Source organism: Puma concolor, chromosome A1 (assembly GCF_028749965.1).
Source record: "Puma concolor isolate L17-30 chromosome A1, mPumCon1.1.hap2, whole genome shotgun sequence".
Classification (NCBI taxonomy): Eukaryota; Metazoa; Chordata; class Mammalia; order Carnivora; family Felidae; genus Puma; species Puma concolor.
In genome coordinates, this window is record NC_141667.1 from 153,200,261 (window position 1) to 153,225,100 (window position 24,840).

Genomic DNA, 24,840 nt, shown 5'->3' on the forward strand with positions numbered 1-24,840 from the left:
CGTCCCCATATCCTCTCCCCATGTCCCCTCCTTGTGCCCACCTCCATCCACTGCCCACATCCACTCCCCCGTGACCCCCATGTCTCCTGCCCATGTCCACACTCCTTTCTCTGCCCTCTGCTCTCCTGCCGCCTCCCGTCTGCCCCTTCTGCCTCCACCCTTCCTCCATTTCTGCTGCAGGAAAATTGTCTCAGCCCCCAGGCCCTCACCACTTGGCTTTGATGGAAATAGAAAGCCCCCTCTCCCCCTTGCCCTCCACGGGGCTGAGAAATGGCGGAATTCATTGTGGCCACAGAGCTGAATGGCCCTCAAGGAAGGAGCTGCCAGGTGCCCCAGAGAGAGGCCAGCTCTGGGAGGCCATTGTGGAGGCCCCAGCCTGCCTGCCTGACCGCGCCTGCGGTAATCAATCTGATTGGATTAGGGTCAGGGCGACCCTAATCGTGTCAGAGGTCACCCAGTCTTTGTGGCGGGGTCCACGGGGCGCCTGGCCACCCCTGCTGAGGCGGCCTCTTGAACAGGGCTTAACGCCGCCCAGCCAGCTGAGGAGAGGGGCCGGGCCCTGTGTGGACGTGTGCGAGCATGTGCATGTGTGTGTGAGCACATGTGTGCATGCGGGGTTGGGGGCCGGGTGGGCTGGCCGGGCCCCCAAAAGCTGCCTGCACAGAACCTGGGCTTGGGCACTCGAAGTGAGCCCAGGCTGGGCAGAACCGCCCTCTGCTCACCCCAGAAGGGACTTGTGTCCTGGGGCAGAAAGCATGTGAAGAATGTCGAGTGCATGGCAGCTATCTGTGCCTCCAGGCAGGCCCCCAGGCACCTGAAGGACCAGCTCTCCTCAGAGAGCTGGCCAACACCTCCTCTTGACCCCCAAGGAGGTGAGGGGGCCATCCCAGGGCTCGGTGCCCCAGCACACAGGCTGGCTGCCAGCCTGAAGGAGGCCCAGCCAGGACGGGCCCCTGGGGGATCTCGGTGGCCACAGTGGCTCAGGTCCAGGCCCGTGGGCTTTCGGGTAGCATGTGACTTTGCAGAGAAAGGGGCCCAGGGGCCTTGATGCCTGTCCCATCAGCACCCCAGCACTGCAGTGCACAGGCATGGTGCAGCCAGGACCCCGAGCCCCAGCTCGCACATCCACTCACTCAGAGCCCCGGTGCCCTGGGGCCGCACTCCCCGGCTCCCCTGGGGTGTCAGGGCCACAGGCGAGCTAGGCCTGCTCCTCTGCATCAGGGAGCAGATGTCCCCAGCAGTACATGGGGAGGGAATTTCACTGCCCATGCAGAGGTGGACTGACCCTACTGTGGGGTCTGCAGCTGGACCTCACCCACTAGGCAGCTGAGTTGGGGGCGCCTGGGCTGATCCCTGACAGGATCGAGTGGTCAGTTCTCTAGGAGCTTCTGGGTGGGGTCCACAGGTGTCCATCACGTTTTCTGCAAGGGCAGTGCCCTCCCTCCGCTGATGCCCACCTTCCTGTTGTCTCCTTGAGGGTCTGGGGATGTGTCTGCCCCGTCCCCAACCGGAGCAGCCCCTCCCCCCCTCCTCGGTCAGGCTCTAGCGGGTGGTCCATCGGCGCACTGTGTGTCCAGGCCAGCGCACAGGCACGGGGCCCGGCACAAGCCGCAGGGCCCAGGAGGGGCCTGGGGAAGAGACTGAGGCCCCTGGGGGGCGGGGGGGAAGACGCGTCCCGAATCCAGGTTGCGACCCCTGACCCGCATCGGAAAGTGTTTCGGTTGGCGGTGGCTGGGGGGGAGCCGGCCGGTCTCCGCGGCCTCCCCTGTATATCATTAACTCTGCGCAGCGGGGGCGCGTAGAGGGTCCAGGAGAGACCCCGGCGACGCCCCGCCGCGCCAGGCTCGGAACACAATGTCCCCACGACGAGGACAAGATTAAGCACAAGGCAGAGAGCAATGCTGCGGGCGATTCACACGCCCTCGGAGCGCTGTGTTAAAGCGTGTGAATAGCGCGCTCCCCTCGCGCCGCCGGCCCCTCGGCCGCGCATACCTCCCGGTTGCTATGACTGGCTGGCTATGGCCTAATCGCCGACGAGGGGGAAATTCATATAAAATATCGCGGGCCATTGTGGGCCTAACGCGGCGTGACAGTGGCTCACAAAGCCAGATTCATTAGCCCCAGCAGGTAATCGGGACGCCGGCCGCGCTGCCGGCCGGGCGGTGTCAGGGGCCGCGGCCGCGGTGGGGCGCGGGCACATTCCGCTCTCAGGTGCCCCCTCCTTTGTGCGGCTGCCTTCGCGACACCCCCTCCCGCGGGCCAAGGCCGGTGGGCGTCGTCGGAGGGGCGCACCTGCTGGCCCGGGGCTCTGGCAGGCCTCCCGACCGTCTGGCGGCCCCGCGGAGCCGCAGTCCCCTCCTGGTGCTGGAGCGTCGGTGGGCGGAGGAGGCGCCAGCGCACTCAGTGCTCTGGGGGAGTCTTGGGGGCCCGCGCTGGCCAGAGGGAGGGAGACGGGAGCGTCTGCTGGCCTGTGCCCCCGCTCAGGCGCGGCAGGAAAGGGGCAGGGTACCCTGACCTGCCCTTCTGTGTCCTCCCCTCCCCCGGGCCTCACCTGCCAGGTGGGCAGGGCCCTGGGAGGCCCCAGAGAGGGAGAGAGCTCAGTAAGGCCTGCGCCTTGTTTATGCTGGGGGTGCCACATGCACCCCATGTTCTCCCAGATGCTCCAGGCCCTCACCGAGGCTGGGTACCCCCATCCTAGGCTCTGGGAAGGCCCATCAGCTGTGGGCACCATAGATACCACAAGGGATGTGCTCTCCTCATCCAGAGCATCGGGAGGACTCATGGTGGGTGCAGGCTGGGCAGTGCTGGTATGTAGAATGGGGGTTCACCCCACACACCTGGTGGGAGGGAAGCCGCAGCGGGGTGTGCTCAGGGAGCCTCCTTGCAAGGTGGTCGAGTGCTGGGGCTGAGGACTGGGAACCCCTGCCCTGGCCAGGGCCACTGTGGTTGCAGGCAGTGTCCTGGGGGGCTCCATAGAGACAGGAGAGCCCTCCCCCCACCCCCGCTGCACTCCTCTGCACACATGTGAGCAGCACTAACCTTGGTGCTTTGGGGGTCTTGCCTCAAGGTCAGCCCTGTCCAGGGGAGAAACACAGCCCAGTGTCCCAAAGGGTCTTAGGGAAGTGAGCTCACCTGAGGGAGGGCCCTTCCTCTGCCTCTGGTCAGCCAAGAAAAGTTCTGATAGGCCCTGTAGCTCTCAGGGGCACTCATACCTACCCTGCCCTGGGCCCAGGTCCCTCCCTGCAGCCATCTGACAGGAGACAGACCCCTAAGTCCCAAAGGCTGGCAATCAGGAGCCAGGCTTCATGTGGGGGCCAGACAGAATGTCTGCCGCACATGCAGGAAGGGGGGATGTCAGAAATCCCCCATATCAGCCCCCTCATGTGCTTCTGATGAGGGAGGTGTCAGAGTCCCCCATATCAGCCCCCCAAGCCCCTCTGATGGGGGAGGTGTCATAGACCTCCATTTTGGCCCCCTCAAGTCCCTCTGATGCGGGATGTCAGAGATCCCCCATATCAGCCCTCTCATGTGCTTCTGATGGGGGAGGTGTCAGAGCCCCTGTTTTTAGCCCCCCATGTCCCTCTGATGGGGGGAAAGCATCAAAGCCCCTGTTATTAGCAACCCCCCCCCCCCCCCCACTGACGTTCTTCTGATGGGCAAGTATCAGAACCCTCCATGCTAGGCCCCTGCACATCCCTGTTAAGGAGGTGGTATCAGAAATCCCCTCCCCCTTCCCCATGCTCCCTCCCTTCTCCTGGCTGGGTGCCATTTGGGGGCCTCCCTCCACAGGGACACATGCTGGGTCTGGCCACCATCTTGAGGAGGGGGTGAATTTGCGAGTCATGGAGCCCTAGGGTATAATACAGCCTGTGGGCTCAGCCCAGGGTTTCATCAGAATCACCTGGGGACCCTTTAGAGAAATAGGTGTCCTTCCAAGAACTATGGCCCGGGGCCCACAGGTGTCTGCACTGATACACTGACTGGAGTGACTGGTGCTGGGGCAGCCCCCAGGCCATCCTCTCTGCAGTGCTTCCTGAGGGGTCCACCCAGGCAGACACAGAATGTTCCAGAAGCTTCACCTCATCCATCAGTGGTCACATCTGAGCCACAGCCCCCTTCCGGGACCTTCTGCTGCCAGAGGTCACATTTGTTTCTTAGAAAAGCCCTCCCAGTGCCCCCTCGGGCTAATAGTCTCATCGCAAGAGCATATATGAGTGTCCATATCCTCTCATCCAGTGTAAGCTCCCATAGCCTTCCCCCAGGAGAGGACAGGTGGGCCCAGCCACCTCGAGGCTGCAGCCACCGAAACGGCCTGGTGCAGGAGCCTTACTGGGGGTGCAGGAGCCTCTCCCTCCACCCTGTCTGGGCTCAGCACTCACTACTGTGCAGCCCAGGGTCTGTGGCTGACCCACTCTGAGCCTCTGCATGCTTGGGCTGAAGGGGCCTGCAGAACCTGTGATAGCAGCGGGCAAAGAGGAGTGCCCCTCCTCCTGCCTGAGCCGGTTCTCTCAGCCCCAATAAAAGGATTTGCCAGAGTCAAGGCAGGGTGGCCTGTTGGTCCCTGGTGAAACAGCCCCCCAAGGGGACCTCCCCATAGGAAGGTCAGCTCCAGAACAGAGGCTGCAGCCTTCTTGTCCACTTAAAACACAGTCGATGCTCAATTAACGGTTGCTAACTTCTAGCTACATGGTGAAATGTGCAAGATGAACTTTCTTCAATATAAAGTACTCTGAAAAATCACCCCTTTTTTTCTGTTAAATGTTCTTTCCTGAAATTATGATAGTTAAGCTTGTCTTATCCTCTCATGAAATAGTAAAAGTAACAACACTTGGCAATCCTGATTCAGTCCTCAAATGATCTCTGATACTTGACAAGCCCATGGAACCCAAATCTGGAAGCCAGAATTTGTTTAGGTGCCTAGTTCTAAAGTTCTGAAACCCAGGGAAGCAAAGTAACTGCCGAAGCCGATCTCACAGGTGACACCTAGTGCCCCACTGACCTAGCTGTGATGGAGCCAGTTGGACATCTCTCCCTGCCCTCTGCTAGACACCCACCTCTCACCACATGGGACTCCCTCAGCTGCCCCAGACATTAACCATCCATCTGTCTATATCCATCCACCCATCCATAAATCCATCCATCCATACATCCATCCATCCACCATCCATCCATTCATTCACCATCCTTCCATCCACCCATCCATCCATCCATCCACCCATACATCATCCATCCAATATATATCCCCACCCACTCATCCATCCACATACCCATCCATCCATCCATCCATCCATCCACCCATCCATCCAACCATCTACACACTCATTACCCACCACCCTCCATCCATCCATCCACCCATCCACCCACCCACCCACTCACCCATCCATCCTTCTAATATTCATCTGTCCACCATCCATCGTCCATCCATCCATCCATCCACTCATCTACCCATCTATCCATCCATCCATCCTTCTACTACCCATCTACCCACCCACCCATTCATCCAGCCAGGCAGCCAGCCACTCACTCACCAGTTAATCTACCCATCCATCCATCCCAAGCCTGCCCCAGAGTTCACACTGCCACTGTGTGTCATTGTTTCCTCTATTCTATTCCTCATATACTGTAAGATCCCAATGGCAGGTGACTTAGCACAGCCCAAAGCAAAGAACCTGATCCACAACAGTAGAGTCTCTCACTAAAGGCAGGATTCCCCTGGTTCACCCTCCGCCTTGCCAATGCAGGGATTCCTTCCACTTGATAGTGGGTCATCCAGCTTCTACTTAATTAATGATTAGATGGGTAATTCCTTGAAATTTAAAAAGCCTGGGCTGTTAGAAATCTCATCAGAGAGAGCAGCAATCACTATCTTACAGATTTCTTACCATGGTTCTTGAGAATGGGCACCTTACATCTTACTCACCTCATATTCCTAGTTCTGAGCCTAGTGTGTAGCTTCTTATAGACTCTCAGATCCTGGAGGGGTAAATGGCTTGCTGGCTGGTTGGATGGATGGATGGATGGATGGATGGAAGGATGGTGGATGGACGGATGGATGGATGGATGGATGGAAGGATGGTGGATAGATGGATGGATGGATGGATGATTTGATGAATAAATTGATGGTGGATGGATGAATAAATGGATGGTGATGGATGGATGGATGTTTTGATGTATGTATACATGGATGCTGGATGGGTGAATAGATGGTTGGATGGATGGATGGATGTCAGATGGATGGATGGATGGATGGTTTGATGGATAAATTGATGGTGGATGGATGGAGGATGGATGGATAAATTGATGGTGGATGGGTGGATGGATAGATAAATGGATGGTGGATGGATACATGGATAGTGGATGGGTGGAAGAATGGATAAATGGATGGATGGATGGATGGATGGATGGTTTGATGGATAAATTGATGGTGGATGGGTGGATGGATGGATAAATGGATGGTGGATGGATACATGGATAGTGGATGGATGGACAGATGGATGGATGGATGGATGGATGAATGGATGGATGGATAAATGGATAGATGGTAGATGAATGGAAGGAAGAATAGATCATTGATACTTTGCATGAACTCCGTAACTAATTAGTAATGAAACAATGGCAAATTTCTGGCAAAGATGGTTTTCCGCATGGAGGATGCTTAACTCACAGAATGACTTTGCCACTAAATTCCCTTTCTTCTTCCTTTTTCCAACCCTGACCTCACCTCCAAAATTATGATAGTCATTTTTCACATATCTTATACTCTCATGGAAAAGCAACAAGCCTTGGCAGTCCTAATTCAATCCTCAAATGATCTCTGGTATTTGACCAGCCTGTGAAATCCGAGTCTGGAAGCAAGATGGGTATAGTCCTGAAGTTCTGAGACCCAGGGAGGCAGAGCCCATCTCACGGGTGTGAAGAAGAATCCTGGGGCCAGCAGGGCAGTCCTGAGCAGCTCCAAAGGCTCATGCAGGCTCTGTCCCAGGGACTTGGCAAACTGGCAGCATTGGCCCTTTGGCTTCCCTCCCAGGGGCCTATGCCCCCTCTTCTTCTCTTGACCTGCTGCAGCCCATTGCCAGTGACAGTGACATAATGGAGGTGTCTCCAATCTCATTCCAAAGATGTGATTTCCTTCCCACGGTGTGATGGCTCCCCTCCCACTCCCTAGCTGCCTCTGTTGTGTAAACAGAAGCAGAAACGTCTGACAAAGCAGCTGTCAGTGGCTAAGAACTTTCCTGTGACTGGGGCGACTGCCAGGGCTCCAGACCCTGGTCGGAGTCCTCACTGTGTCCTCCCCACGCACAGCCTCAGGGGAGCCCTGTCCTACCTCCTCCTACTCCAGCCAGTAGGCTCATGACCTGTGGAAATCTGATAAAAGCAATGGGCTCTCTATCCAACACACACACACACACACACACACACACACACACTTTCCGGCATGCCCTGTGATTCCTGCCCCAGTGAAGCCTAATCCCACACCCCTGGGTCAGATGTCCCTGCTACTGTGAGGTGTCACCTGGACATGCTGGGGTCTTCCTTCTCCATGACCTCAGCATGTCTTTTAACTTTTTCTTTAGAAAGAATTGTAGACATACAGAAATGTGGCAAGAGTGATGTTCAGGGTCCATGTCCGCTCCCAGACATCCCCAGTGCTAACAAAGCCAGCTGCATCCATCAGCACAAAGATCCGTCCATGATAACTACACTCCCAGGTTTCTCCCATTCTCCCACCCATCTGGGATCCCATCCTGGGTATGCCTGGCCCTGGCCCTTCGTGCCCACAAGACTAGGAGGAACCAGGTCAGGCCTCTTGCATCTATCTGACGTTTCCTGATTCTTTGCTGAGAAGGCCTCCATGGTGTCCCTAGAGCATCTTCTCAGGAGGCACATTGCGTCAGCCACCTGTCCGCTGCTGTGGTCCCCGCAGCCCCAACCCCTCAGGTAAGGTGGGGTGGGCCAGGCATCTGCAAAGTCAGGGCACGGCCATCCCAAAGTGCTTGGAGGCTGTGACTTCTGTTTCTAAGCAGACTCTCTTTGCCAGAACAAGCTCTCATGGTTTTCTTGTGGTCTTGTGCTCCCATGGTCTTGTGGCCTCTCCTTAGAGGCTTCCTTTCCTCATGAACAAGTTGGAGGCAGGCTACAAGGTAGCGTCAGCCTTCAGGACCTCATGTGTGACAAGCCCCTTCCTTACTGGGTAGGGGAGATTGAGGCCCACAGGGAAGGGAGGCCAGGGCTGGGTCACACAGCCAGCTGGTGAGAGAGCAGGGCAGGACTGAATTCTTCCTCCAAGTTCAAGGGAGACCCCTCCCCCTGCCCTGAGCACGCCCTTCCCCTCGAGTGTGTCTGGTGACCTGGCCCCTCCTGGCCCCTCTGCCTGAGCCTGTTAAGCGGCCACACCCTTGTTCAAGGAAGGTGCAAGGCCCCAGGCTCGCTGGCTCTCTGCTTGTCTCAGAGGAGGGGAGGCATGTTCTCCAGAAGGAGCAGTTCTGGCCCCCTGGGCAGGAGTTGGTACCCAGGGGCTGGAGAAGGGCCACCGGGGGCCCTCAGCCAGCTGGAAGCAGCAAGAGGGCGGAAGGCACCCGGCTGTGTGCACTGAGATCCAGGAATACCTAGGAAACACCTGCCTGGCCCAGCAGCCCACATGCCCTGCCTGGAGGGCAGGAGCAGCCCCAGGCCTGGGTTCTGGAGGGGTGAGGACACAAGGAGCCAAGCCCACCCTCAGGGAAGGCAAAACAAAGGCATGGCTCCGCTGGAGTGCAGGGACAGAAGGGCAGGGGGTCTACAACCAGGGCACACTGGCCTTTATTCACCGTGCCTTGGGCCCATAGAAGGCCACTCCATGCCTGCTCGAGAACTGCTGGCCATATTATGGAAGCAAAGTGAGGCCAAGGCATCAAGCATCTGGGGGAGGTGGCCGCTGGCTGGCCGTCGGGAAAAGGGGCAGGGAAGGATGCTGAGTGGGCAGGGGTGGAGATCCAGTCTCATGGCACAGGCCTGTCCAGGGTAGGCTCTGGCCCTGCTGGGCCTCCCCGTCCATCCCAGAGCCCAGCCCTCTGCTTAGACCAGGCCTCACTCCCCACCCACCATCTACAGGAATTGGAAACCAAAAATGAACGAAACACAGCCCCCCACCCCAGGGAGCTTGCATGCTGGGGAGAGGACTGAAGAGAGAGCTTCCTGGGCCAGGCACCGACCGCACCGGGACTGCAAGGCCCGTACCCTGAAGAGCAGACAAGGGACAGGGCAGGTGCACGTGACCAGAGGAGCAGTGGAAATAGCCTGAGGGAAGGACGAGGGCTAAGTGTGGGGGAGGCCTGTGTGCAGGTGAAGCAAGGACATAAGGCCAGGAACTCCAAAGGGACCAGGCACAGCCCGTGTGTGCATACGTATGTGCATGTGTGTTTGCCTGCATGGCTGTGCATGCGTGTGCATGTGTGTGTGTGTGTGTGTGTATGTGTGTGTGCAACACGTGTGGCACATGCATGTGGATGGGGGAAGCTGCAGGCTGGGAGTGCAGGTTCCAACCAGGAGCCTCTGATGGTGCAGCTGGCTGATGCTGAAAGCTGGACTCACAGGGAAGGGGGGGCAGTGCCAGATGAATAAATGTGGGATTTTCAGTGACAGGTGTGCTGGGTGCTGAGTGAGTCTCAGTGTGTGCATGCTCCTGGCTGGAACCCTCACTGCTCCCCTGCCTCCACCTGCCTGGGCTTTGGGGCAGGCAAGCCTGAGGAAGAGTGAGGGGTAGCCTACAGCCTCTGCTGGTTCCCCAGGGTGAAGCCCCCACCATCCCCCTCCCAGGACCAAAGTCCCCCCCCCGCCCATCCCCCTCCCAGGGTAAAGTCCCCCCCACCCATCCCCCTCCTGGGACGAAAGCCCCCCTGCCCATCCCCCTCCCAGGGTGAAGCCTCCCTGCCCAACCCCCTCCCAGGACCAAAGTCCCCTGGGCACTGATGTGGGTCAGGAGGCAGCAGCATCCCCGTGACCGTGACAGGAGCCATTGGGAGCCCCAGCACCGTCCAGGCCTGCTGCCCAGGATGGATGCGGGGACACAGCAGGGCACACGCCCCATGCCCGGCATGGAAGGCCAGGTCGGGCCCACCCCCACATGCACGTGTATATACTGCAAAACGATCACCAAAATGATTGTCTGGTGACTACGCATCACGCACAGCCTGGTTACAGTTGTTTCTCTTGTGACCGGAACATGTAAGACCTCTTAGCAAGTTTCAAGCACACAACACGGTATTGCTGACAAGTCACCGTGTGGTGCATCATGTCCCCGGACTTACTGATTTGGTGCCACAGTTTTCTGTCCATTCACCTGTTGATGGACATTTGGAAGCTTCCAGGTTGAGGCTATTACAAATAAAGTAGCCATGATGTTTGCTCCCTGGTCTCTGTGACCACCTCATTTCCTCAAGGGGTGAATACCCAGCTGAGTGGCCTGGTCACCTGGTACGCATAGGGTTGCAAGAAGCCATCAAACTGCTTTCCTAGATGCAGCACCAAGTTCCCCAGCAGTGCACAGTGCTCAGATTCTGCACATCCTCTCCAGCACTGGCTCTGATCTGACCTTCATATTACAGGGGTCCCTGTGGCTCTTCGCGGGGAGTGATGTCCAGCATCTCTCCTGGGGCCCGTAGGCCTTCCAAGTACTTTTTCCCAATACCCACCCTCCTCCTTGGGTCCTATGCACAGGGCACCCCTCTCCCCTGCAGCCCTGCCTGGCCTCCAGCACCCATGTCCACCCCAGGTGCCCAGAGCCCTGCCCTGAAAGGGGCGGCGATGCCCAGGGCTCAGCTTCACCACCCCAGCCCTGCCAGGTCCTGCCCACCCTGTTGCCTCTCTCCACAGCCACCCGGGAGTCCGCCTTTGTGCATGCCATTGCCTCTGCCGGTGTGGCCTTTGCCGTGACACGCTCCTGTGCTGAGGGCTCCGCCACCATCTGTGGCTGCAGCAGCCGCCACCAGGGCTCCCCGGGTGAGGGCTGGAAGTGGGGCGGCTGCAGCGAGGACATCGAGTTCGGTGGCATGGTGTCTCGGGAGTTTGCAGACGCACGGGAGAACCGGCCAGATGCCCGCTCTGCAATGAACCGCCACAACAATGAGGCTGGACGCCAGGTATGTTGACAGCTCCTGGCTCGTCCCGGGGGACCATGGGGCAGTGGCTGTGACCATGACCCTGCACACTCTGGGGTGCACAGGGGGTCATCCATCCAGGCCCAGTGCATCCTGGGGGTAGAGTGGGGAGGCATCCTACCATGGGCCTGTGGGGTCTGGGGGTGCACTGGGAAACCCCTCTGGCCACATTCCTGAGGCCCCAGAGAAATAGAAGCTTTCTGGGCAGGATGTGTGACCTGGTTCCCTGCAGGGTGTGGTTTGTTGGGAGTATTGTGGGAGGGCTGACTGGGGTGGCAAGGCCATCTGAAACAGCCCGGTGCAGTTAAGGCCACTGGAAGGCAGGGGGGATAAGGGTCTGCCCTGCAGGAATGCCCACAAGTCCAGGGAGGAAGACAGCGAGGCCACTACAGCACAGAGTGGGGAAGTTCTGTGATAAGGAAATGCACATTCTCAAGGTGACTCAGGCACTGCAGAGGGGCCACACTCCAGGCTGGCATCTCAGAAAAAGCCTCCTGCTGGCAGTAGCATTGAGAGGAGATGTGCAAAGTAACCAGCAGTTATCTAGGTTGGGGGGAGGCCAGGAGAGCCTCAGGCAGCCTACAGTGTAGGACAGGACTGCAAGTGAGGTTGTCTGGAAGAACAGAACACGGAAAGCAGAGGAGGGACAGAGAAACAGGGACCAAGCCGTGAAGGGCTCTGTAAGCCCTGTTCGAAAGGACTGGGCCCAAAGGACTGACCGCCTATGCGAGGGGATCTATGTGGGGACCTGGAGGGCTCCAGCAGATTGATCAGCACAAAGATGGTGCTGGCCTTGGAACCAGCGGCTTCACCTGCCAGCAACAGAAAACAAGATGAGTGACTCATCTTCGTGTTGGGCACAAAGCACACCGTCAGATGTGACAGTGCCCTGTTAAAAGCATAGGAAGCCCACCAGTATACAGTCCCCTGACTTATCCCAAGGACAATGAGTCCAGTGCAGACAAAAAAATAGTCTCTTTTCAATAAATGGTGCTCAGTGAATTGGATAACGATATGGTGGAAAAAATTAACCTGACTCCTACTTCGCACCATATAGAAAGCCAATTACAAACCCAAATGTAAAAGGTAAAACAAAATGAAACAAAAATGTTAGGAAGAAAACATGAAAGAACATCTCTGTGACCTTGGAGTAGGCAAAGATTTCTTTTTTCTTTCTTTTTTTTTTAAGTTTATTTTCTTTGAGAGAAAGAGACAGAGAGAGTGTGTGGGGGAGGGGCAGAAGGAGAGGGAGAGATAGAATCCCAAGCAGGCTCCATGCTGTCAGCGCAGAGCCCAACATGGGGCTCAATCCCAGAAACCATGAGATCATGACCTGACCCAAGATCAAGACTCAGACACTTAATCGACTGAGCCCCAAAGGGGCTCATCAAGGGTGCTATCTCTAGGACATCACTCCTCAGTTTAGCCTGGGATCCTGAGGACTAAAGGAAAACCAGAAGTAGCCCAGCCCTGGTACACATGTGCAGGCTAGAAAAATCCCAAGATCTGAGAACAAATTATGGTGATTCCAAATTGCTGGTTTTCCCATGCACCTGGAAAAAGGCAGACAAATCCTCTTTGGAGGATGATAACCTTATTCAATGTTTAAAAAATGTTACTACAAATAATTTTTCAACCACAGTGTCCAGCACATAATCAAAGATAACCTATCACATGAGCTGGTGACAGAATGAGTGATCATCAGCAAAAATCACAGAAATGAGTCCACAGGGACTCCAGATACTACAATTACGAGACACAGATTGTGAAAAAATATACATGCTTATTTAGGCTTACAAAGCCAAAATGCGAGTCTGAATGTTTCAGCAGAGAACTGGAAACTATAAAAAGCATAGAATATATTTAGGAAACAATCACATCGCAATTGTAGAAGTGAAAGATGTATGAGAAATCCCAGTGAAAGACAACAAAGTGAACATAAGCATTTCCCTCTGCGACCTCCCAGAACCCCACTAAAATGATAACAAATGAATGCCATAACATATAAATTCATGATAACTCTTGAAAACGTGGAAAGCAGTACCTAACAATGGCAGCCAGAGTTTGCAAACTGAGAAGCAGATCCATGAATAACTGGGTCTTAGGAGAAAGCAGAATCCTAAACCAGTAGAGGAGAACTCTGACAGCCAACCCAGGAACTACTAGTAACAGGTGTCTTGAAAAGTATAGACAAATACTGGGTCTAAAAACAGGAAATGGATTGATCATCTATTTTAAAAGCAATTCGGAACCCACCAGGTTTTCTGTCCATCTCCTTACATCCAGGAAACACCTGTCCTTTACAATGGCAGAAGTCTGGGTATGTAGTCTCTGAAAAGGGCAAAGCACAGTGTGTCTGGACTGAGGGACACCAAGCACAGCCTGGTTTCCCAAGTGAAAGTAGTCCCCATCTACACATGCATTTCTCTTCCTAGTCTCCATATGCCACGGTGACGCTTGACCCTCCAGACAGGAGTCAAAGATTCTCCCCTGGGAATTGGACCAACCCAAGAGGAGACTTAAAGATACCTACCTGGGACTCCCCCATCGTCACAGCCAGGTCACACTGTAGTGAGGGCCCATGCTGACAAGTCTCCACCAAGCACATGAGCTTCCAACAAGATGTTTAGTGTCCTGCTTTTATTTATTTTATTTTTTAATGTCTATTTATTTTTGAGAAAGAGAGAGACAGAGCATGAGTGGGGGAGGGCAGAGAAAGAGGGAGACAAAAAAATCCAAAGCAGGCTCCAGGCTCTGAGCTGTCAGCACAGAGCCCAACACAGGGCTTGAACACACAAGCTGTGATCATGACTTGAGCCAAATCAGGTGCTTAACCAACTAAGCCACCTAGGGGCCCCTGGTATCCTGCTTTTAAATATGAGCAGACATCCAAGGATCACAGGACATCTGAGGAAGGCCTCCTGTAACCACAAAGTTAAAGACCAAAACAAACAAAAACAAAACTTATGGGAAAGAGACATTGTAAAGAGAGATGAAAACTTCAAAACTACCACTATTTCAGGCACCTGGCTGGCTCAGTCGGTAAAGCATGCAACTCTTGATCTCAGGGTCATGAGTCCGAGCTCCATGTTGGGTGAGAAGATTATATATTTTCTATTTAACTTATTTTTTTTTAATTTACATCCAAGTTAGTTAGCATGTAGTGCAACAGTGATTTCAGGAGTAGATTCCTTAATGCCCCTTACCCATTTAGCCCATCCCCCCCCACAACCCCTCAAGTAACCCTCTATTTATTCTCCATATTTAAGAGTCTCTTATGTTTTGTCCCCCTCCCTGTTTTTATATTTTAAAAATTTAAAAAAAAATTGAAACAATTTTAGGGACACCTGGGTGGCTCAGTCGGTTAAGTGTCTGACTCTTGATTTTGGCTCAGGTCATGATCTCAGGATCATGTTGTGGGATTGAGCCCTGAGTCAGCCTCTACACTGAATATGGAGCCTGCTTGGCATTCTCTCTCTCCCTCTCTCTCTGCCCCTCCCTCACTTGCACTCTCTCTCTCTTTCTCCTAATAAATAAACACTGTTTTAAAAAAGAAAGAAAAGAGTTAAAAAAAAAAACCACTATACCCAGAGATATAAAATACTGTCCCATAAAATTGGAACAGGATGTCAAATTAAAAGAATATTCAGAGAAGGAAAAAATGCCACTAGAAATTGAAAGTAGGATAGCAGAAACAAATCTCCCAGCAGAAAGGTTGGCAGATACTTGAGACACCCTTCTATAAAGTAGAAGAAAATAACAAAGAGATGGAAAATAGGAAAGAATGGAGAATATGGAGGTTCTGTCAGAGACAGTCAATGGTGAACATGAAGAAGAAATCAGCAAAGAAGGCAGGAAGGTTCTCAGGACTGAAGATCACAAGTTTCAGACCAAACAGCCCAAATAAGTGACTGGCATATGAAAGAGGAGACCCATACCAAGACCTAGCGTTTTGAAGTTCACAGCCCATGACAGAGAAGCCCTCCAAGCCTTGGGTTTCATGCAAAGGATTGGGAATCAAAATGGCATTGGAATTTCCAAGAAGAACAATGGAAGCTGGAATAAAAATGGAGTGCTGCTTTCAGAGTTCGGAAGGGAAATAATATTGTAAACCAAGAATTTTATACCCAGCTAAACCATCCTGTCAACTTTTCAAGTAGAAAAACTGTGTTTTCAGACATGCACATTTCACAAAATTTACCAGAAGGTCTCTCAAAGAGATGTCTCCGAGAAGCTGAAATCTTAGAATACATGATATGTTTGAACATCTTGAAGAGAATATTTACACAGTTTGGGGAGAGTCTGACTCTGAATCCGTGATAAGTACATTAAAAACAGCAACAAGAAAGTTTTGTAGGAAAGAAAAAGTAATCATGCCCTATAACAGGGCTCAGCTGGGTATGACATTGAACACAGTTCCAATAGCATCAGCACTCGATATCCATGTAACTGGATTCTGCTTTAGTTTTTTGGGGTGGAGAGGGCTGGGGAGATGTGCATTGGCATGTTTGGGTTGATGATAAAGAGCTGACTTCCCACCCTCCATGGTGAGAGGGGAGACATTGCCGAACCCCCCAAACTCAAGGAGTAGCAAGCAAACATTCTATTAGAGATGCAAGATGCACAAGTTGTTGCCTTGGCCGGTCAGTCAGGTGCTGTGTGTGCATGGTCGTGGGAGCAAGTCTCAGGAACTCTTGGTCTCTTTAAAGTATATGCATGTATAACTTTGACAAAATTAAAATTAAAGAGACTGAAGAGGTCTCTGGAGAAAAGAAGAAAATGGAGATGAGACAGAAATTAACTGAGAGGAGGGATGCAGTCATTACAGATACCCCCGGAAAGGGCCAGTATGAGAGGGAAGTGTAGGTGAGGGGGACGGGGTGCAGGCAGCATCTGGACACAGAGCTCACCTTACACTGCCCAACAGGAATATAACAGGACTCATGTACAGACACAGAGCCCACCTTACACTGTCCAGCAGGAGTATAATGGGACTCGCATATGGACACAGAGCCCAGCCTACACTGTCCAACAGGAGTATGATGGGACTCACATACATACTTATGCATTTTCTAGTAGCCACATTTAAAGAGGAAGCAAGTGGCATTAGTTTTACCATGAAATTTTATTAAGGCCAGTATATCAACCAACGTGTTATCAGTGCCATAATGGTCACAATCAATATTAAAATAGTGAAGGGGATATTTTATGTACTTTTCTTGCATGAAGCCTGGGGACTCTGTGCAAGCCAGCATCTGGTTTGTATATACAGCACACCACACTGTGGACTGGCCACATCTCAAGGGCTCACAGGTGGCAGGTGCCCACCACAGTGGGCAGTGCAACCTTAGTTTGGATTAAGTCACAGGCCCCTTCACCCCCAATCCCATCCCTTCCCTCAAAGAGAGAAGGAAAGAGGGGCACCTGGGTGGCTCAGTCGGTTAAGTAAGCAACTCTTGGTTTTGGCTCAGGTCATAATCTCATGGTTGGTGAGTTCGAGCCCCACATGGGGCTGTACACTGACAATGTGGAGCCAGCTTGGGATCTCTCTCTCCCTCTCTCTGCCCCTGCCCTGTTCGTTCTCTCTGTCTCTCAAAATAAATAAATACACTTAAAAATTTTTTAATAAAAATAAAAAGAGAGAAGGAAAGAAACACATTCCTCAAGACCCCCAGATCCCCCAGCCTTGTCCCCCTGCACTACGTCCCTCCTCTTCCTATTCCCTTACAGCCCCATAAATCCAGTTTTCTGGGCCCTGAAGGGGCTCTGCTCAAGCCACTCCCATTATCCGCGCTCAGTTCAGCCCCCAGCTTTGCCACCAGGCCATGTACACGTCCTCTGGGCTGCGGTTTTGGGTTCTCCAGGTCAGAATTAATGTCCTCCCTCCTGCATGCCTGAACCTGATCATTACTCTCCGTCCCTTCCCTCCCTCCCTCCCCCAGTCATAAGACACAGCCAAGGAGAGAGGTGAAGCTGTCAGGCACCGGAGGTGCCCTCCGGTGATCTTGGGTCGGCCAGGGGAGGCATTGGCTCAAGAGGTGGCACTGGAGAGGGGACTTTATGGAACAGACAGGTTGCACTGAGTTTGCCAGGAGAACATGGGGCAGGGGGACCACAGGCCAAGAGCACAGCCCCGGGGAAGGGAGGGAGAGCCCCCCTCCCCCCCAGCACACACTAGCTGCACTGGGCGGGCCCTGATGCCCCTCATTGGCGCGCTCCTGCAGGCCATCGCCAGCCACATGCACCTCAAGTGCAAATGTCACGGGCTGTCGGGCAGCTGCGAGGTGAAGACCTGCTGGTGGTCGCAGCCCGACTTCCGCGCCATTGGCGACTTCCTCAAAGACAAGTACGACAGCGCCTCGGAGATGGTGGTGGAGAAGCACCGCGAGTCGCGCGGGTGGGTGGAGACCCTGCGGCCGCGCTACACCTACTTCAAGGTGCCCACGGACCGCGACCTAGTCTACTACGAGGCCTCGCCCAACTTCTGCGAGCCCAACCCCGAGACCGGCTCATTCGGTACCCGCGACCGCACCTGCAACGTGAGCTCGCACGGCATCGACGGCTGCGACCTGCTGTGCTGCGGCCGCGGCCACAACGCGCGCACTGAGCGGCGCCGCGAGAAGTGCCACTGCGTCTTCCACTGGTGTTGCTATGTGAGCTGCCAGGAGTGCTCGCGTGTCTACGACGTGCACACCTGCAAGTAGCGCGCCCGCCCCGCGTGCGGCTCCTGCAGGGGGCGGGCTGCTCCCTGGATAGGGCGGGGGCGGGGCTCCTGTCTGGGGGCGGGGCTCCCATCTGGGAGTCCCGGATGGGGGAGGACTCCTCCCCGGATAGGTCGGGGGCGGGCTCCTCTCTGGGGGCGGTCTCCTCCCTGGATAGGGTGTTGGGGGTGGGGATTGGGCTCCTGAATCGGGAGGACTCCTGCCTGGATAGGGGTGGGCCCCCAACTGAGAGTTCTGAATGGAGGCGGGCTTCTTCCCTGATAGGGCGGGGACGGGGCTCCAATCTGGATAGGGCAGGGCTCCCAACCAGGGCTCGTGGATGGGTGCCGGACCTTCCCCGCCCCGTCCCTAGCAGGGCGGAAATGAGGCTCCCTGGGAGGGGACTGGGCCACCCTACAAGTGCAGATTTTCTCCCTGAATGGGGCAGGGCTCCTCTCTGCGGGCGGGCCTCCGAGTGGGGCTCCTGGATGGGGGTGGGCTCCTCCCTAGAAGGGCGGAAATAGGGATCCCTGGATAGGGGCGGGGTCCTTCGACTGGTTCTGGTTTCTTCCTTCGATGGGGCGGGGCTTCTCTCGGGAGGCGGGGCCCCAGGACTAGGACTCCCCTGGATGGGATCAGGGTAACCTGTGGTAGGGCAAGGGTGAGGTTCCTGAGTGGAGTGGGGTTCTCCTACACAGGTGCGGGCTCCCTGGATGGGGACGGGGCGGGGTGGAGCTACCCCTGGAAGGGCGGGGTCCGTGGGTGGAGCTACCGGGTGGGGAGGGGTCATCTCTGGGGGCGGGGCTCCCGTGCTGCCCCCCTCCTCCCCACCGGCCTACCTGTAAGGTTCCGCTACACCTCGCCGGAGAGAGGAGCAGCTTCTCAGGGCAGAACTAGCCGCGGGGACCCCGTGGGGTGGCATCCGGCCCTCCCACCCCTGCCTATGGGCCCTGGAGTCCACCCTCCAAGTCTGGTGCTCTGCAACAATTCAGGCGACTGGAGGTCTTGTGACACCCCTCCCTCACCCTGGCATCTGCCACAGCTCGCAACCAGGAACCTACCGGGAAGACGCTCACCCTGCTGAGCCCCAAGAACTGGGGAAAAGACAAGGAGTCCTGTAGCAGAGGGGCCTGGCCCCCGAGGCCTAGCTGTGCCCTGGCTGCTATGTGCTCCTGCCTCAGACTGCCCCCGGGCCATCTTTCCAGGAACCCAGGCTGCAGTCAGACCTGATGAGCTGGGACCTCTACTATGCAGACTGCCTGGCCCATCGTCCTCCCTGTCCTCACATCTCACATCCACCGGAGAGGAGCAAAGCTGGAACTGGAAACTTCCAGCCCCACCCTGTCTCCCTCTGAGCTTCTGGACCTCCCTGCACCTCCCTGGTCCACTGCCCTTGTAAGAGGAAGGCAGGAAGGGGGCCAGACTGCCCCAGCAACTCATCTCTGCTGCTGTCCAGGCCCTGCCCTGCCAGACTCCATACCCTGCCTCAGATGCTCACTTGGATTTGGGCTGCATTGTTTGGGAGTTTTGAGGAGGATGGGTCCACACCCATGCTGCAGGCAAAGGACCCACAGCCCCCAGAAGGGTGGTCTTCCCTCCCCTTGCCCCCCCCCCCCCCCCCCCGCCATGGCCAGGACTGACCCCAGCTCCTGCTGCTGTGTGCCTGACCTGGCTGCCACTGGCCATTGTTCTGGAGCCTCCCCCTGACTCATCTGCCCTGCCTGGGAACCAGAGGCTGATGGACCCTTGGCCACTGCCCACAGGGACCTCCCACCAGGAGACCTGTCCCCACCCAGCCTCTGCCACTGTGAAATGTGCCCCAGCCCCTGGCCCTGAGGGCCCGCACCCAGGCAAGGTGCCCGGCACACCTCTTGGGACACAACCTCCCTCTGCCTTGAATTGTGCATTTTTGATTTTAATTTTATTTCCGATGCTGCTATATCCACCATACACTGGAGCTAGACAAACAGATGTGTTGTTGTTGTTGTCGGTTTCCTTTTCTTTCTATGAAAGAAACTATTTTAGTCATAGCTTGTGAGTTTCAAACCATGGGGAAAGTAAAAAACAAACAAAAAAAAAAGAACTAAATGAGCCTGGATTGTACTGGATTTTTGGCAATGGGTTGGTGAGGCACAGGGGCTGGATTGGCGGTGGTCCTCTGGGAGGGGAGATGTCTGAAGGCCATGACAGAGGAGCATGCCTCAGGGACCCTGGGGGCCTCTGCTGTGGCCTCCACAGGCCGGAAGTCCAGGACAAGGAAGAGGGATGGCCACCAAGGAAAAGAGGCGGCCCTGAGTCCTGGGGCAGGGCAGACTGCAGACAGACAGAAGGGGTACAGAGGGGTGGGGAAGGCCTGCCTGCCTCCGGGGATGTGCGGTGCAGCAGGAAGACCTCACACAAATCAGTGGTGCCGTGGGTCTTCCCCCAGGTCAACTGTAAGCCCCACATGTCCCCAAACATCCACAGTACGCTTCACTCAGTGAACATTCCTGGAGGTCCCCATCATGGCCCAGTCACGGGGTTTTCCAGCAGCCTGGCCTGGCTGGGAGGCAAGAAAGACCACCTCAATTCAAGGCTTGCCAGCTGAGACAGAGCCTGAAAATCAGGGTGACTCTCTTGGGCCTGGCCTCTCCTGCCTCTGGCCAAGGCTAACTTAGACACCACAGCTCACCTGGCTGGAATCCAGCCTGGAGGCCACGAGGAACATCTCATGCTGGCAGAGAGCCACTGCACGAGGCCCGGATCCCCCAGGGGCCCCCACCTGTTCATGTCCACGTCAGGCCAGGGGCCAGAGCTGACCCTGGGTGCCTGGCCTCCCCTCTGTGGCAGGACATAGCTCAAGTGTGCAAGGCTTGGCAGGGGTCAGCAGCTTCTAAGTGTATGGTGGGCTGCGTCCCAGCACCATGCTCAAGACCTGGGGATGAGGATGGGGTGACCCTGCCTTTGGGGCCCCCTACCTCCTTTCAGGCCAGGCAGGGAGAGCCCCAGGGTAAGCGAGGCATCCTTTTGGACAGAGTCCCACTTGGTCTCTCCGTGGCTATTGCCCACCCACGTCCACTCTACTCGGGGTATGTGGGGTCTGCAGGGTTGAACAGCAGTGGGGGCCGGGCTTTCCCAAGGCCACACATTCACCTCTCCAAGCCAGGTGCAGGATCCCTCTTCCTGTCTCTGCCCTACTGTGCCCCATTTGTGTGCCGTGCCAGACCAATGCACAGGGAGGGAAAAAGCAGAGGGGTCAGGGGTGGGGGCACAGGCTGGGATGGGTGAGGGATGGGAGAGAGATGATAGGAAGCTAAGAGCTGAAGACCCAGCCCCCACCCTCTTAGAGGTCAGGCCCAGCACAGCCACCCTGCAGGGGCCATTTGCTGGAAGGGAGGAGGCTGGGGCAGGCTGGAGGAGGCCTCACCAGGGCAGATGGGGAGAAGCCCTGTGCCCGCCAGCTCAGTATCTGGAGTGTCTGGGCCCCAGGGCATCCCTGAGGGCACAGGGGTGAAGAGCCGTTCTCTGCAGAAAGGCCACAGCTGGCTGGACAAGGGCCCTGGACAGGGATGTGCAGACCCAGGGAAGGCAGGGGATCCTGGACAAGGTGGGGGTGCAGATCAAGGGCAGGAAGGCGGTCCCAGACAAGGGGGTGTAGACCCAGGGCAGGCAGGGGATCCCAGACAGGAAGGTACAGACCCAGCGCAGGAAGGGGTCCTGGACAAGGGGGTGCTGACCCAGGGCAGGCAGGGGTACAGACATAGGAAGGTACAGACACAGGGCAGGAAGGGGATCTCGGACAAGGGGATGCAGACCCAGGGCAGGAAGAGGATTCTGGACAGGGATTCACAGACCCAGGGCAGGCAGGAGTATGCAATCCAACAGAGCCCTGTAGGATTAGAGGGAGGGCCATTAGAGATATGCTGTGGGTGGGGAGTCATGGCCTTATCCCATAGGACAGAACCTATGGGGCCAGGTGGGGCAGTGGGGCAGGACACAGACCCTGCCCTGAACTCCCAGTACTCCTCCCACCACACCTCACCGGGCTGGCCCTCCCATGTCCCACCCCAAGGCCATGGCCTCCTGCTGGCTGTGCTGCCACCAGGTGTACTGCAGGCTGGGTTGCCCCTGCTCCAGGGCTGCAGCTGACCACTGGGGATCCCCAGCTGGGGCCCCGGGGGGTCCCCTGGGCCAGGTGGGCTGCAGGCCGATGCTCTAATAAGAAGGAGCCGGTGATTAAGTGCACAGGGCCCAGGCCGAGGCAGGAGCATAGGCAGCCAGCCTCCTCCACAGGGTGAGTCCAGAGCAGGGGAGTCTGAACGCAGCCCGAAGGCCATCCTGGGCTATAAAGCTGGATCAGACACTCGGCACAGTGTCAGGCCCTGGAGGTAGGGGGTGACAGGTGCCCTACTCCAGCCACCCTTGGGCTCCACCCACCACACACAGACAGCGTGGCCACACAGCACCTCTGAGTCAGGGCCCAGGCAGGAGCCGCCCTAATTGGCACCTGCTGGGTACCAGGTGCTGGGGGCTCCACAGATGAAAGGGTTGGAGAGGCGGGTGGGGTGGGGGGCAATGCATGGGCATGGCCACAAGGTCAAAAGGGAGAATGCAGGGGCAGGGCCACCCTCAGGGGTCAACCAGACCAGGCTCTGTCCCCCAGGGACCCATAGAGGGCAAGGTGCTGACCTGAGAACACACAGCATATCAGGGACCTGGGCAGGCTCTGGCCTCTGGGTGCTGAGTTGAGGCCCCCTTGTAGGCCTGGGAGCAAGACCACTGTGGAGATGGTCTCAGCTCTCCCTGGCTTCAGGGCAGAGAGAGGAGAACCCCACCAGAAGGGGGCCAGGATGGGCTGACCCTGCCCCAAGGGGCCGCAGAGCAGGCCTGGTGTTTGGGCGAGGGGGGTGGGGAAGAAGAGCCTGAGTGAATGAGGAGGCAAAACCCTCAACTCTGCTAGCTGGCCTCAGTTTCCCTCCAGTGCAAGAGGAAGTGGGATGAGGGGTCTCCCCAGGGCCTCTCTGCTCCTGGCTTTTGCGGGTGTGGGATATTCCATCCAGAGCCCTGTCTGAAGCCTGGCCCAGCGCCCCCCCAGCCCTGCCCTGACCCCCACTCAGGAGGGCAGAGCCGGGCAACCAGGCCTGGCCTCTCGGCCTTTCTGCCTCTCCCCCTCTCCAGGGAGTTGACAGCCCCTCCCGAAGCCCTGGAGAGGGCAGGAAATGGGCCCGGTGGGCCTGTTCGCAGGTAGTTGAGACAGGAGAGGAATAACCATATTAAAGGCCCGGAGGTGGTGGGGCCTCACCCCACCAGGCCCCCCTTGGCTCAGCCCCCTGCAAATCTCACACTCCCAGGCCAGCAGCTTTGAAGTCCTGGAAGGGGTGTGGCCAGCCCCCTCCTCTGAGCCCCCACCAGCTCTCCCTCCCCCAGACTCCCAGACTCCCAGTTTCCTCAAGCCACCTCCCCATCCTGTGCTGAACCAGAGCCTCCCAGTGCTGGGACCCCCAGGGCAGCAGGTGCAGGGCCAGCTCTGGGTCCCCCAGCCTGGCACCGAGTGCTGAGCCCACCCCCCTTACACACACGCACCCTGTCCCCAGGCCCTGCATGGTGTGACCCCCTGCCCTGCATCGCAGCCTGGCTTGAATGGGCTCCAAGATACCCCTGGCCAGGTCTTTGCCCTTGCCCTGTGGTCTGGTCTGGGGCACACAGTCCTGCCCTGGGGTTTGGGGGACACAGCCCTGGGATCCTGTCTTGGGATCATGACTCTGCTGCGGGGTCTGGTCTGGGGGACACGGCCCTGCCCTGCAGTCTGGTCTGGGCACACAGCCCTGCCCTGGGGTCTCATCTGGGGGATGCTGCCCTGCCCTGTGGTCTAGTCTGGGGGACATGGCCCTGCCCTGGGGTCCAGTCTGGCAGGACATGGTCTTGCCCTAGGGTCTGGTCTGGGGCACATGGCCCTATTCTGGGGTCTGGGGGACACAGCCCTGCCCTGGGATCTAGTCTGGGGATCATGATTCTGCCCCAGGGTCCCGTCTGGGGGACACAACCCTGCCCCGGGGCCCAGTCCAGGAGACACAACCCTGCTCTGGGGCCTCATCTGGGGGACGTGGCCTTGCCCTGGGGTCTCATCTGGGGAACACGGCTCTGTTCTGGGTCTGGTCTGGGGATCATGACTCTGGTCTGGGGATCATGACTCTGCCCTGGGGTCTGGTCTGGGGGACATGGCTCTGCTCTAGGGTCTGGGGGACACAGCCCTGCTCTGGGGTCTGGCGGACACAGCCCTGTCCTGGGGCCCAGTCTGGGGGACAGAGCCCTGCCCTGGGGTCTGGGGCATATGGCCCTGCCCTGGGGCTCGGTCTGGGATGACCTGGAGTGACCTCACTCCCTCTGCTCCCCCTTACCCCAAGCCCCAGGTCCTCCCCAACCTGCTCATCCCTCTTGACATCCGTTTCCCTGTTGGAACCCCATCTGCCTTTATGAAGCCTTCCTGTTATCCTAAGGACAGGGTATTGTGAGGTCTCGGGCTGGCAGTCAGCAGCTTCCTCTCTGGAAGCCCCTTGGCCTCTGGCTAAAACGGGAACAGAGTACCTGACCTGTCTATGCCACCCTCCAACCTGGATAAGCTCAGTGTGGACTGTACATGATCCCCAAGGACAACATCCAAGGTTTGAGGAGATTGGGACAGTGCCTCTCCCATCCCACCTGGGTGGGGGCACTGCCAGCCCTACTGTTCATAGGCACCAATGGGTAAACTGAGGCATGCTGGATGAGGGCGCTCTCCCCTGTGTGAGTGCATGAGGGCCAGGCCACCCCCATGTCCCTCCATAAAGTGGGGGAGATGGGAGCACACTCCCACCTGGCCCAGTGACCTTGGCCCTGGAGGGTTAGGTGGTGATGGCCCCTTCGCTACCTTGTGGGTCACCTGGAAGGGCTTCCAGGAGGACGTGAACATGGGGCACACTTTCTATGGCTCTTTCATCCTCTCCCAGGCCCCTGAGGCCCCCTCCACTTGTGGGAGTCCATCCCTG

The 24,840-nt window shown here is 56.7% G+C and overlaps 1 protein-coding gene across 1 annotated transcript in view; it reads left to right on the top strand.

The window, feature by feature from the left end:
- Positions 1 to 17,908, top strand: part of WNT3A (Wnt family member 3A) — a 40,936-nt gene extending 23,028 nt beyond the window's left edge. Inside the window, exons 3-4 of the mRNA XM_086706973.1 lie at positions 10,852 to 11,117; positions 17,360 to 17,908. Coding sequence (XP_086563099.1) covers positions 10,852 to 11,117; positions 17,360 to 17,839 — 746 coding nt within the window. The 3' untranslated portion in view covers positions 17,840 to 17,908. The remainder of the gene's footprint in view (positions 1 to 10,851; positions 11,118 to 17,359) is intronic.
- Positions 17,909 to 24,840: the final 6,932 nt, after the last annotated feature.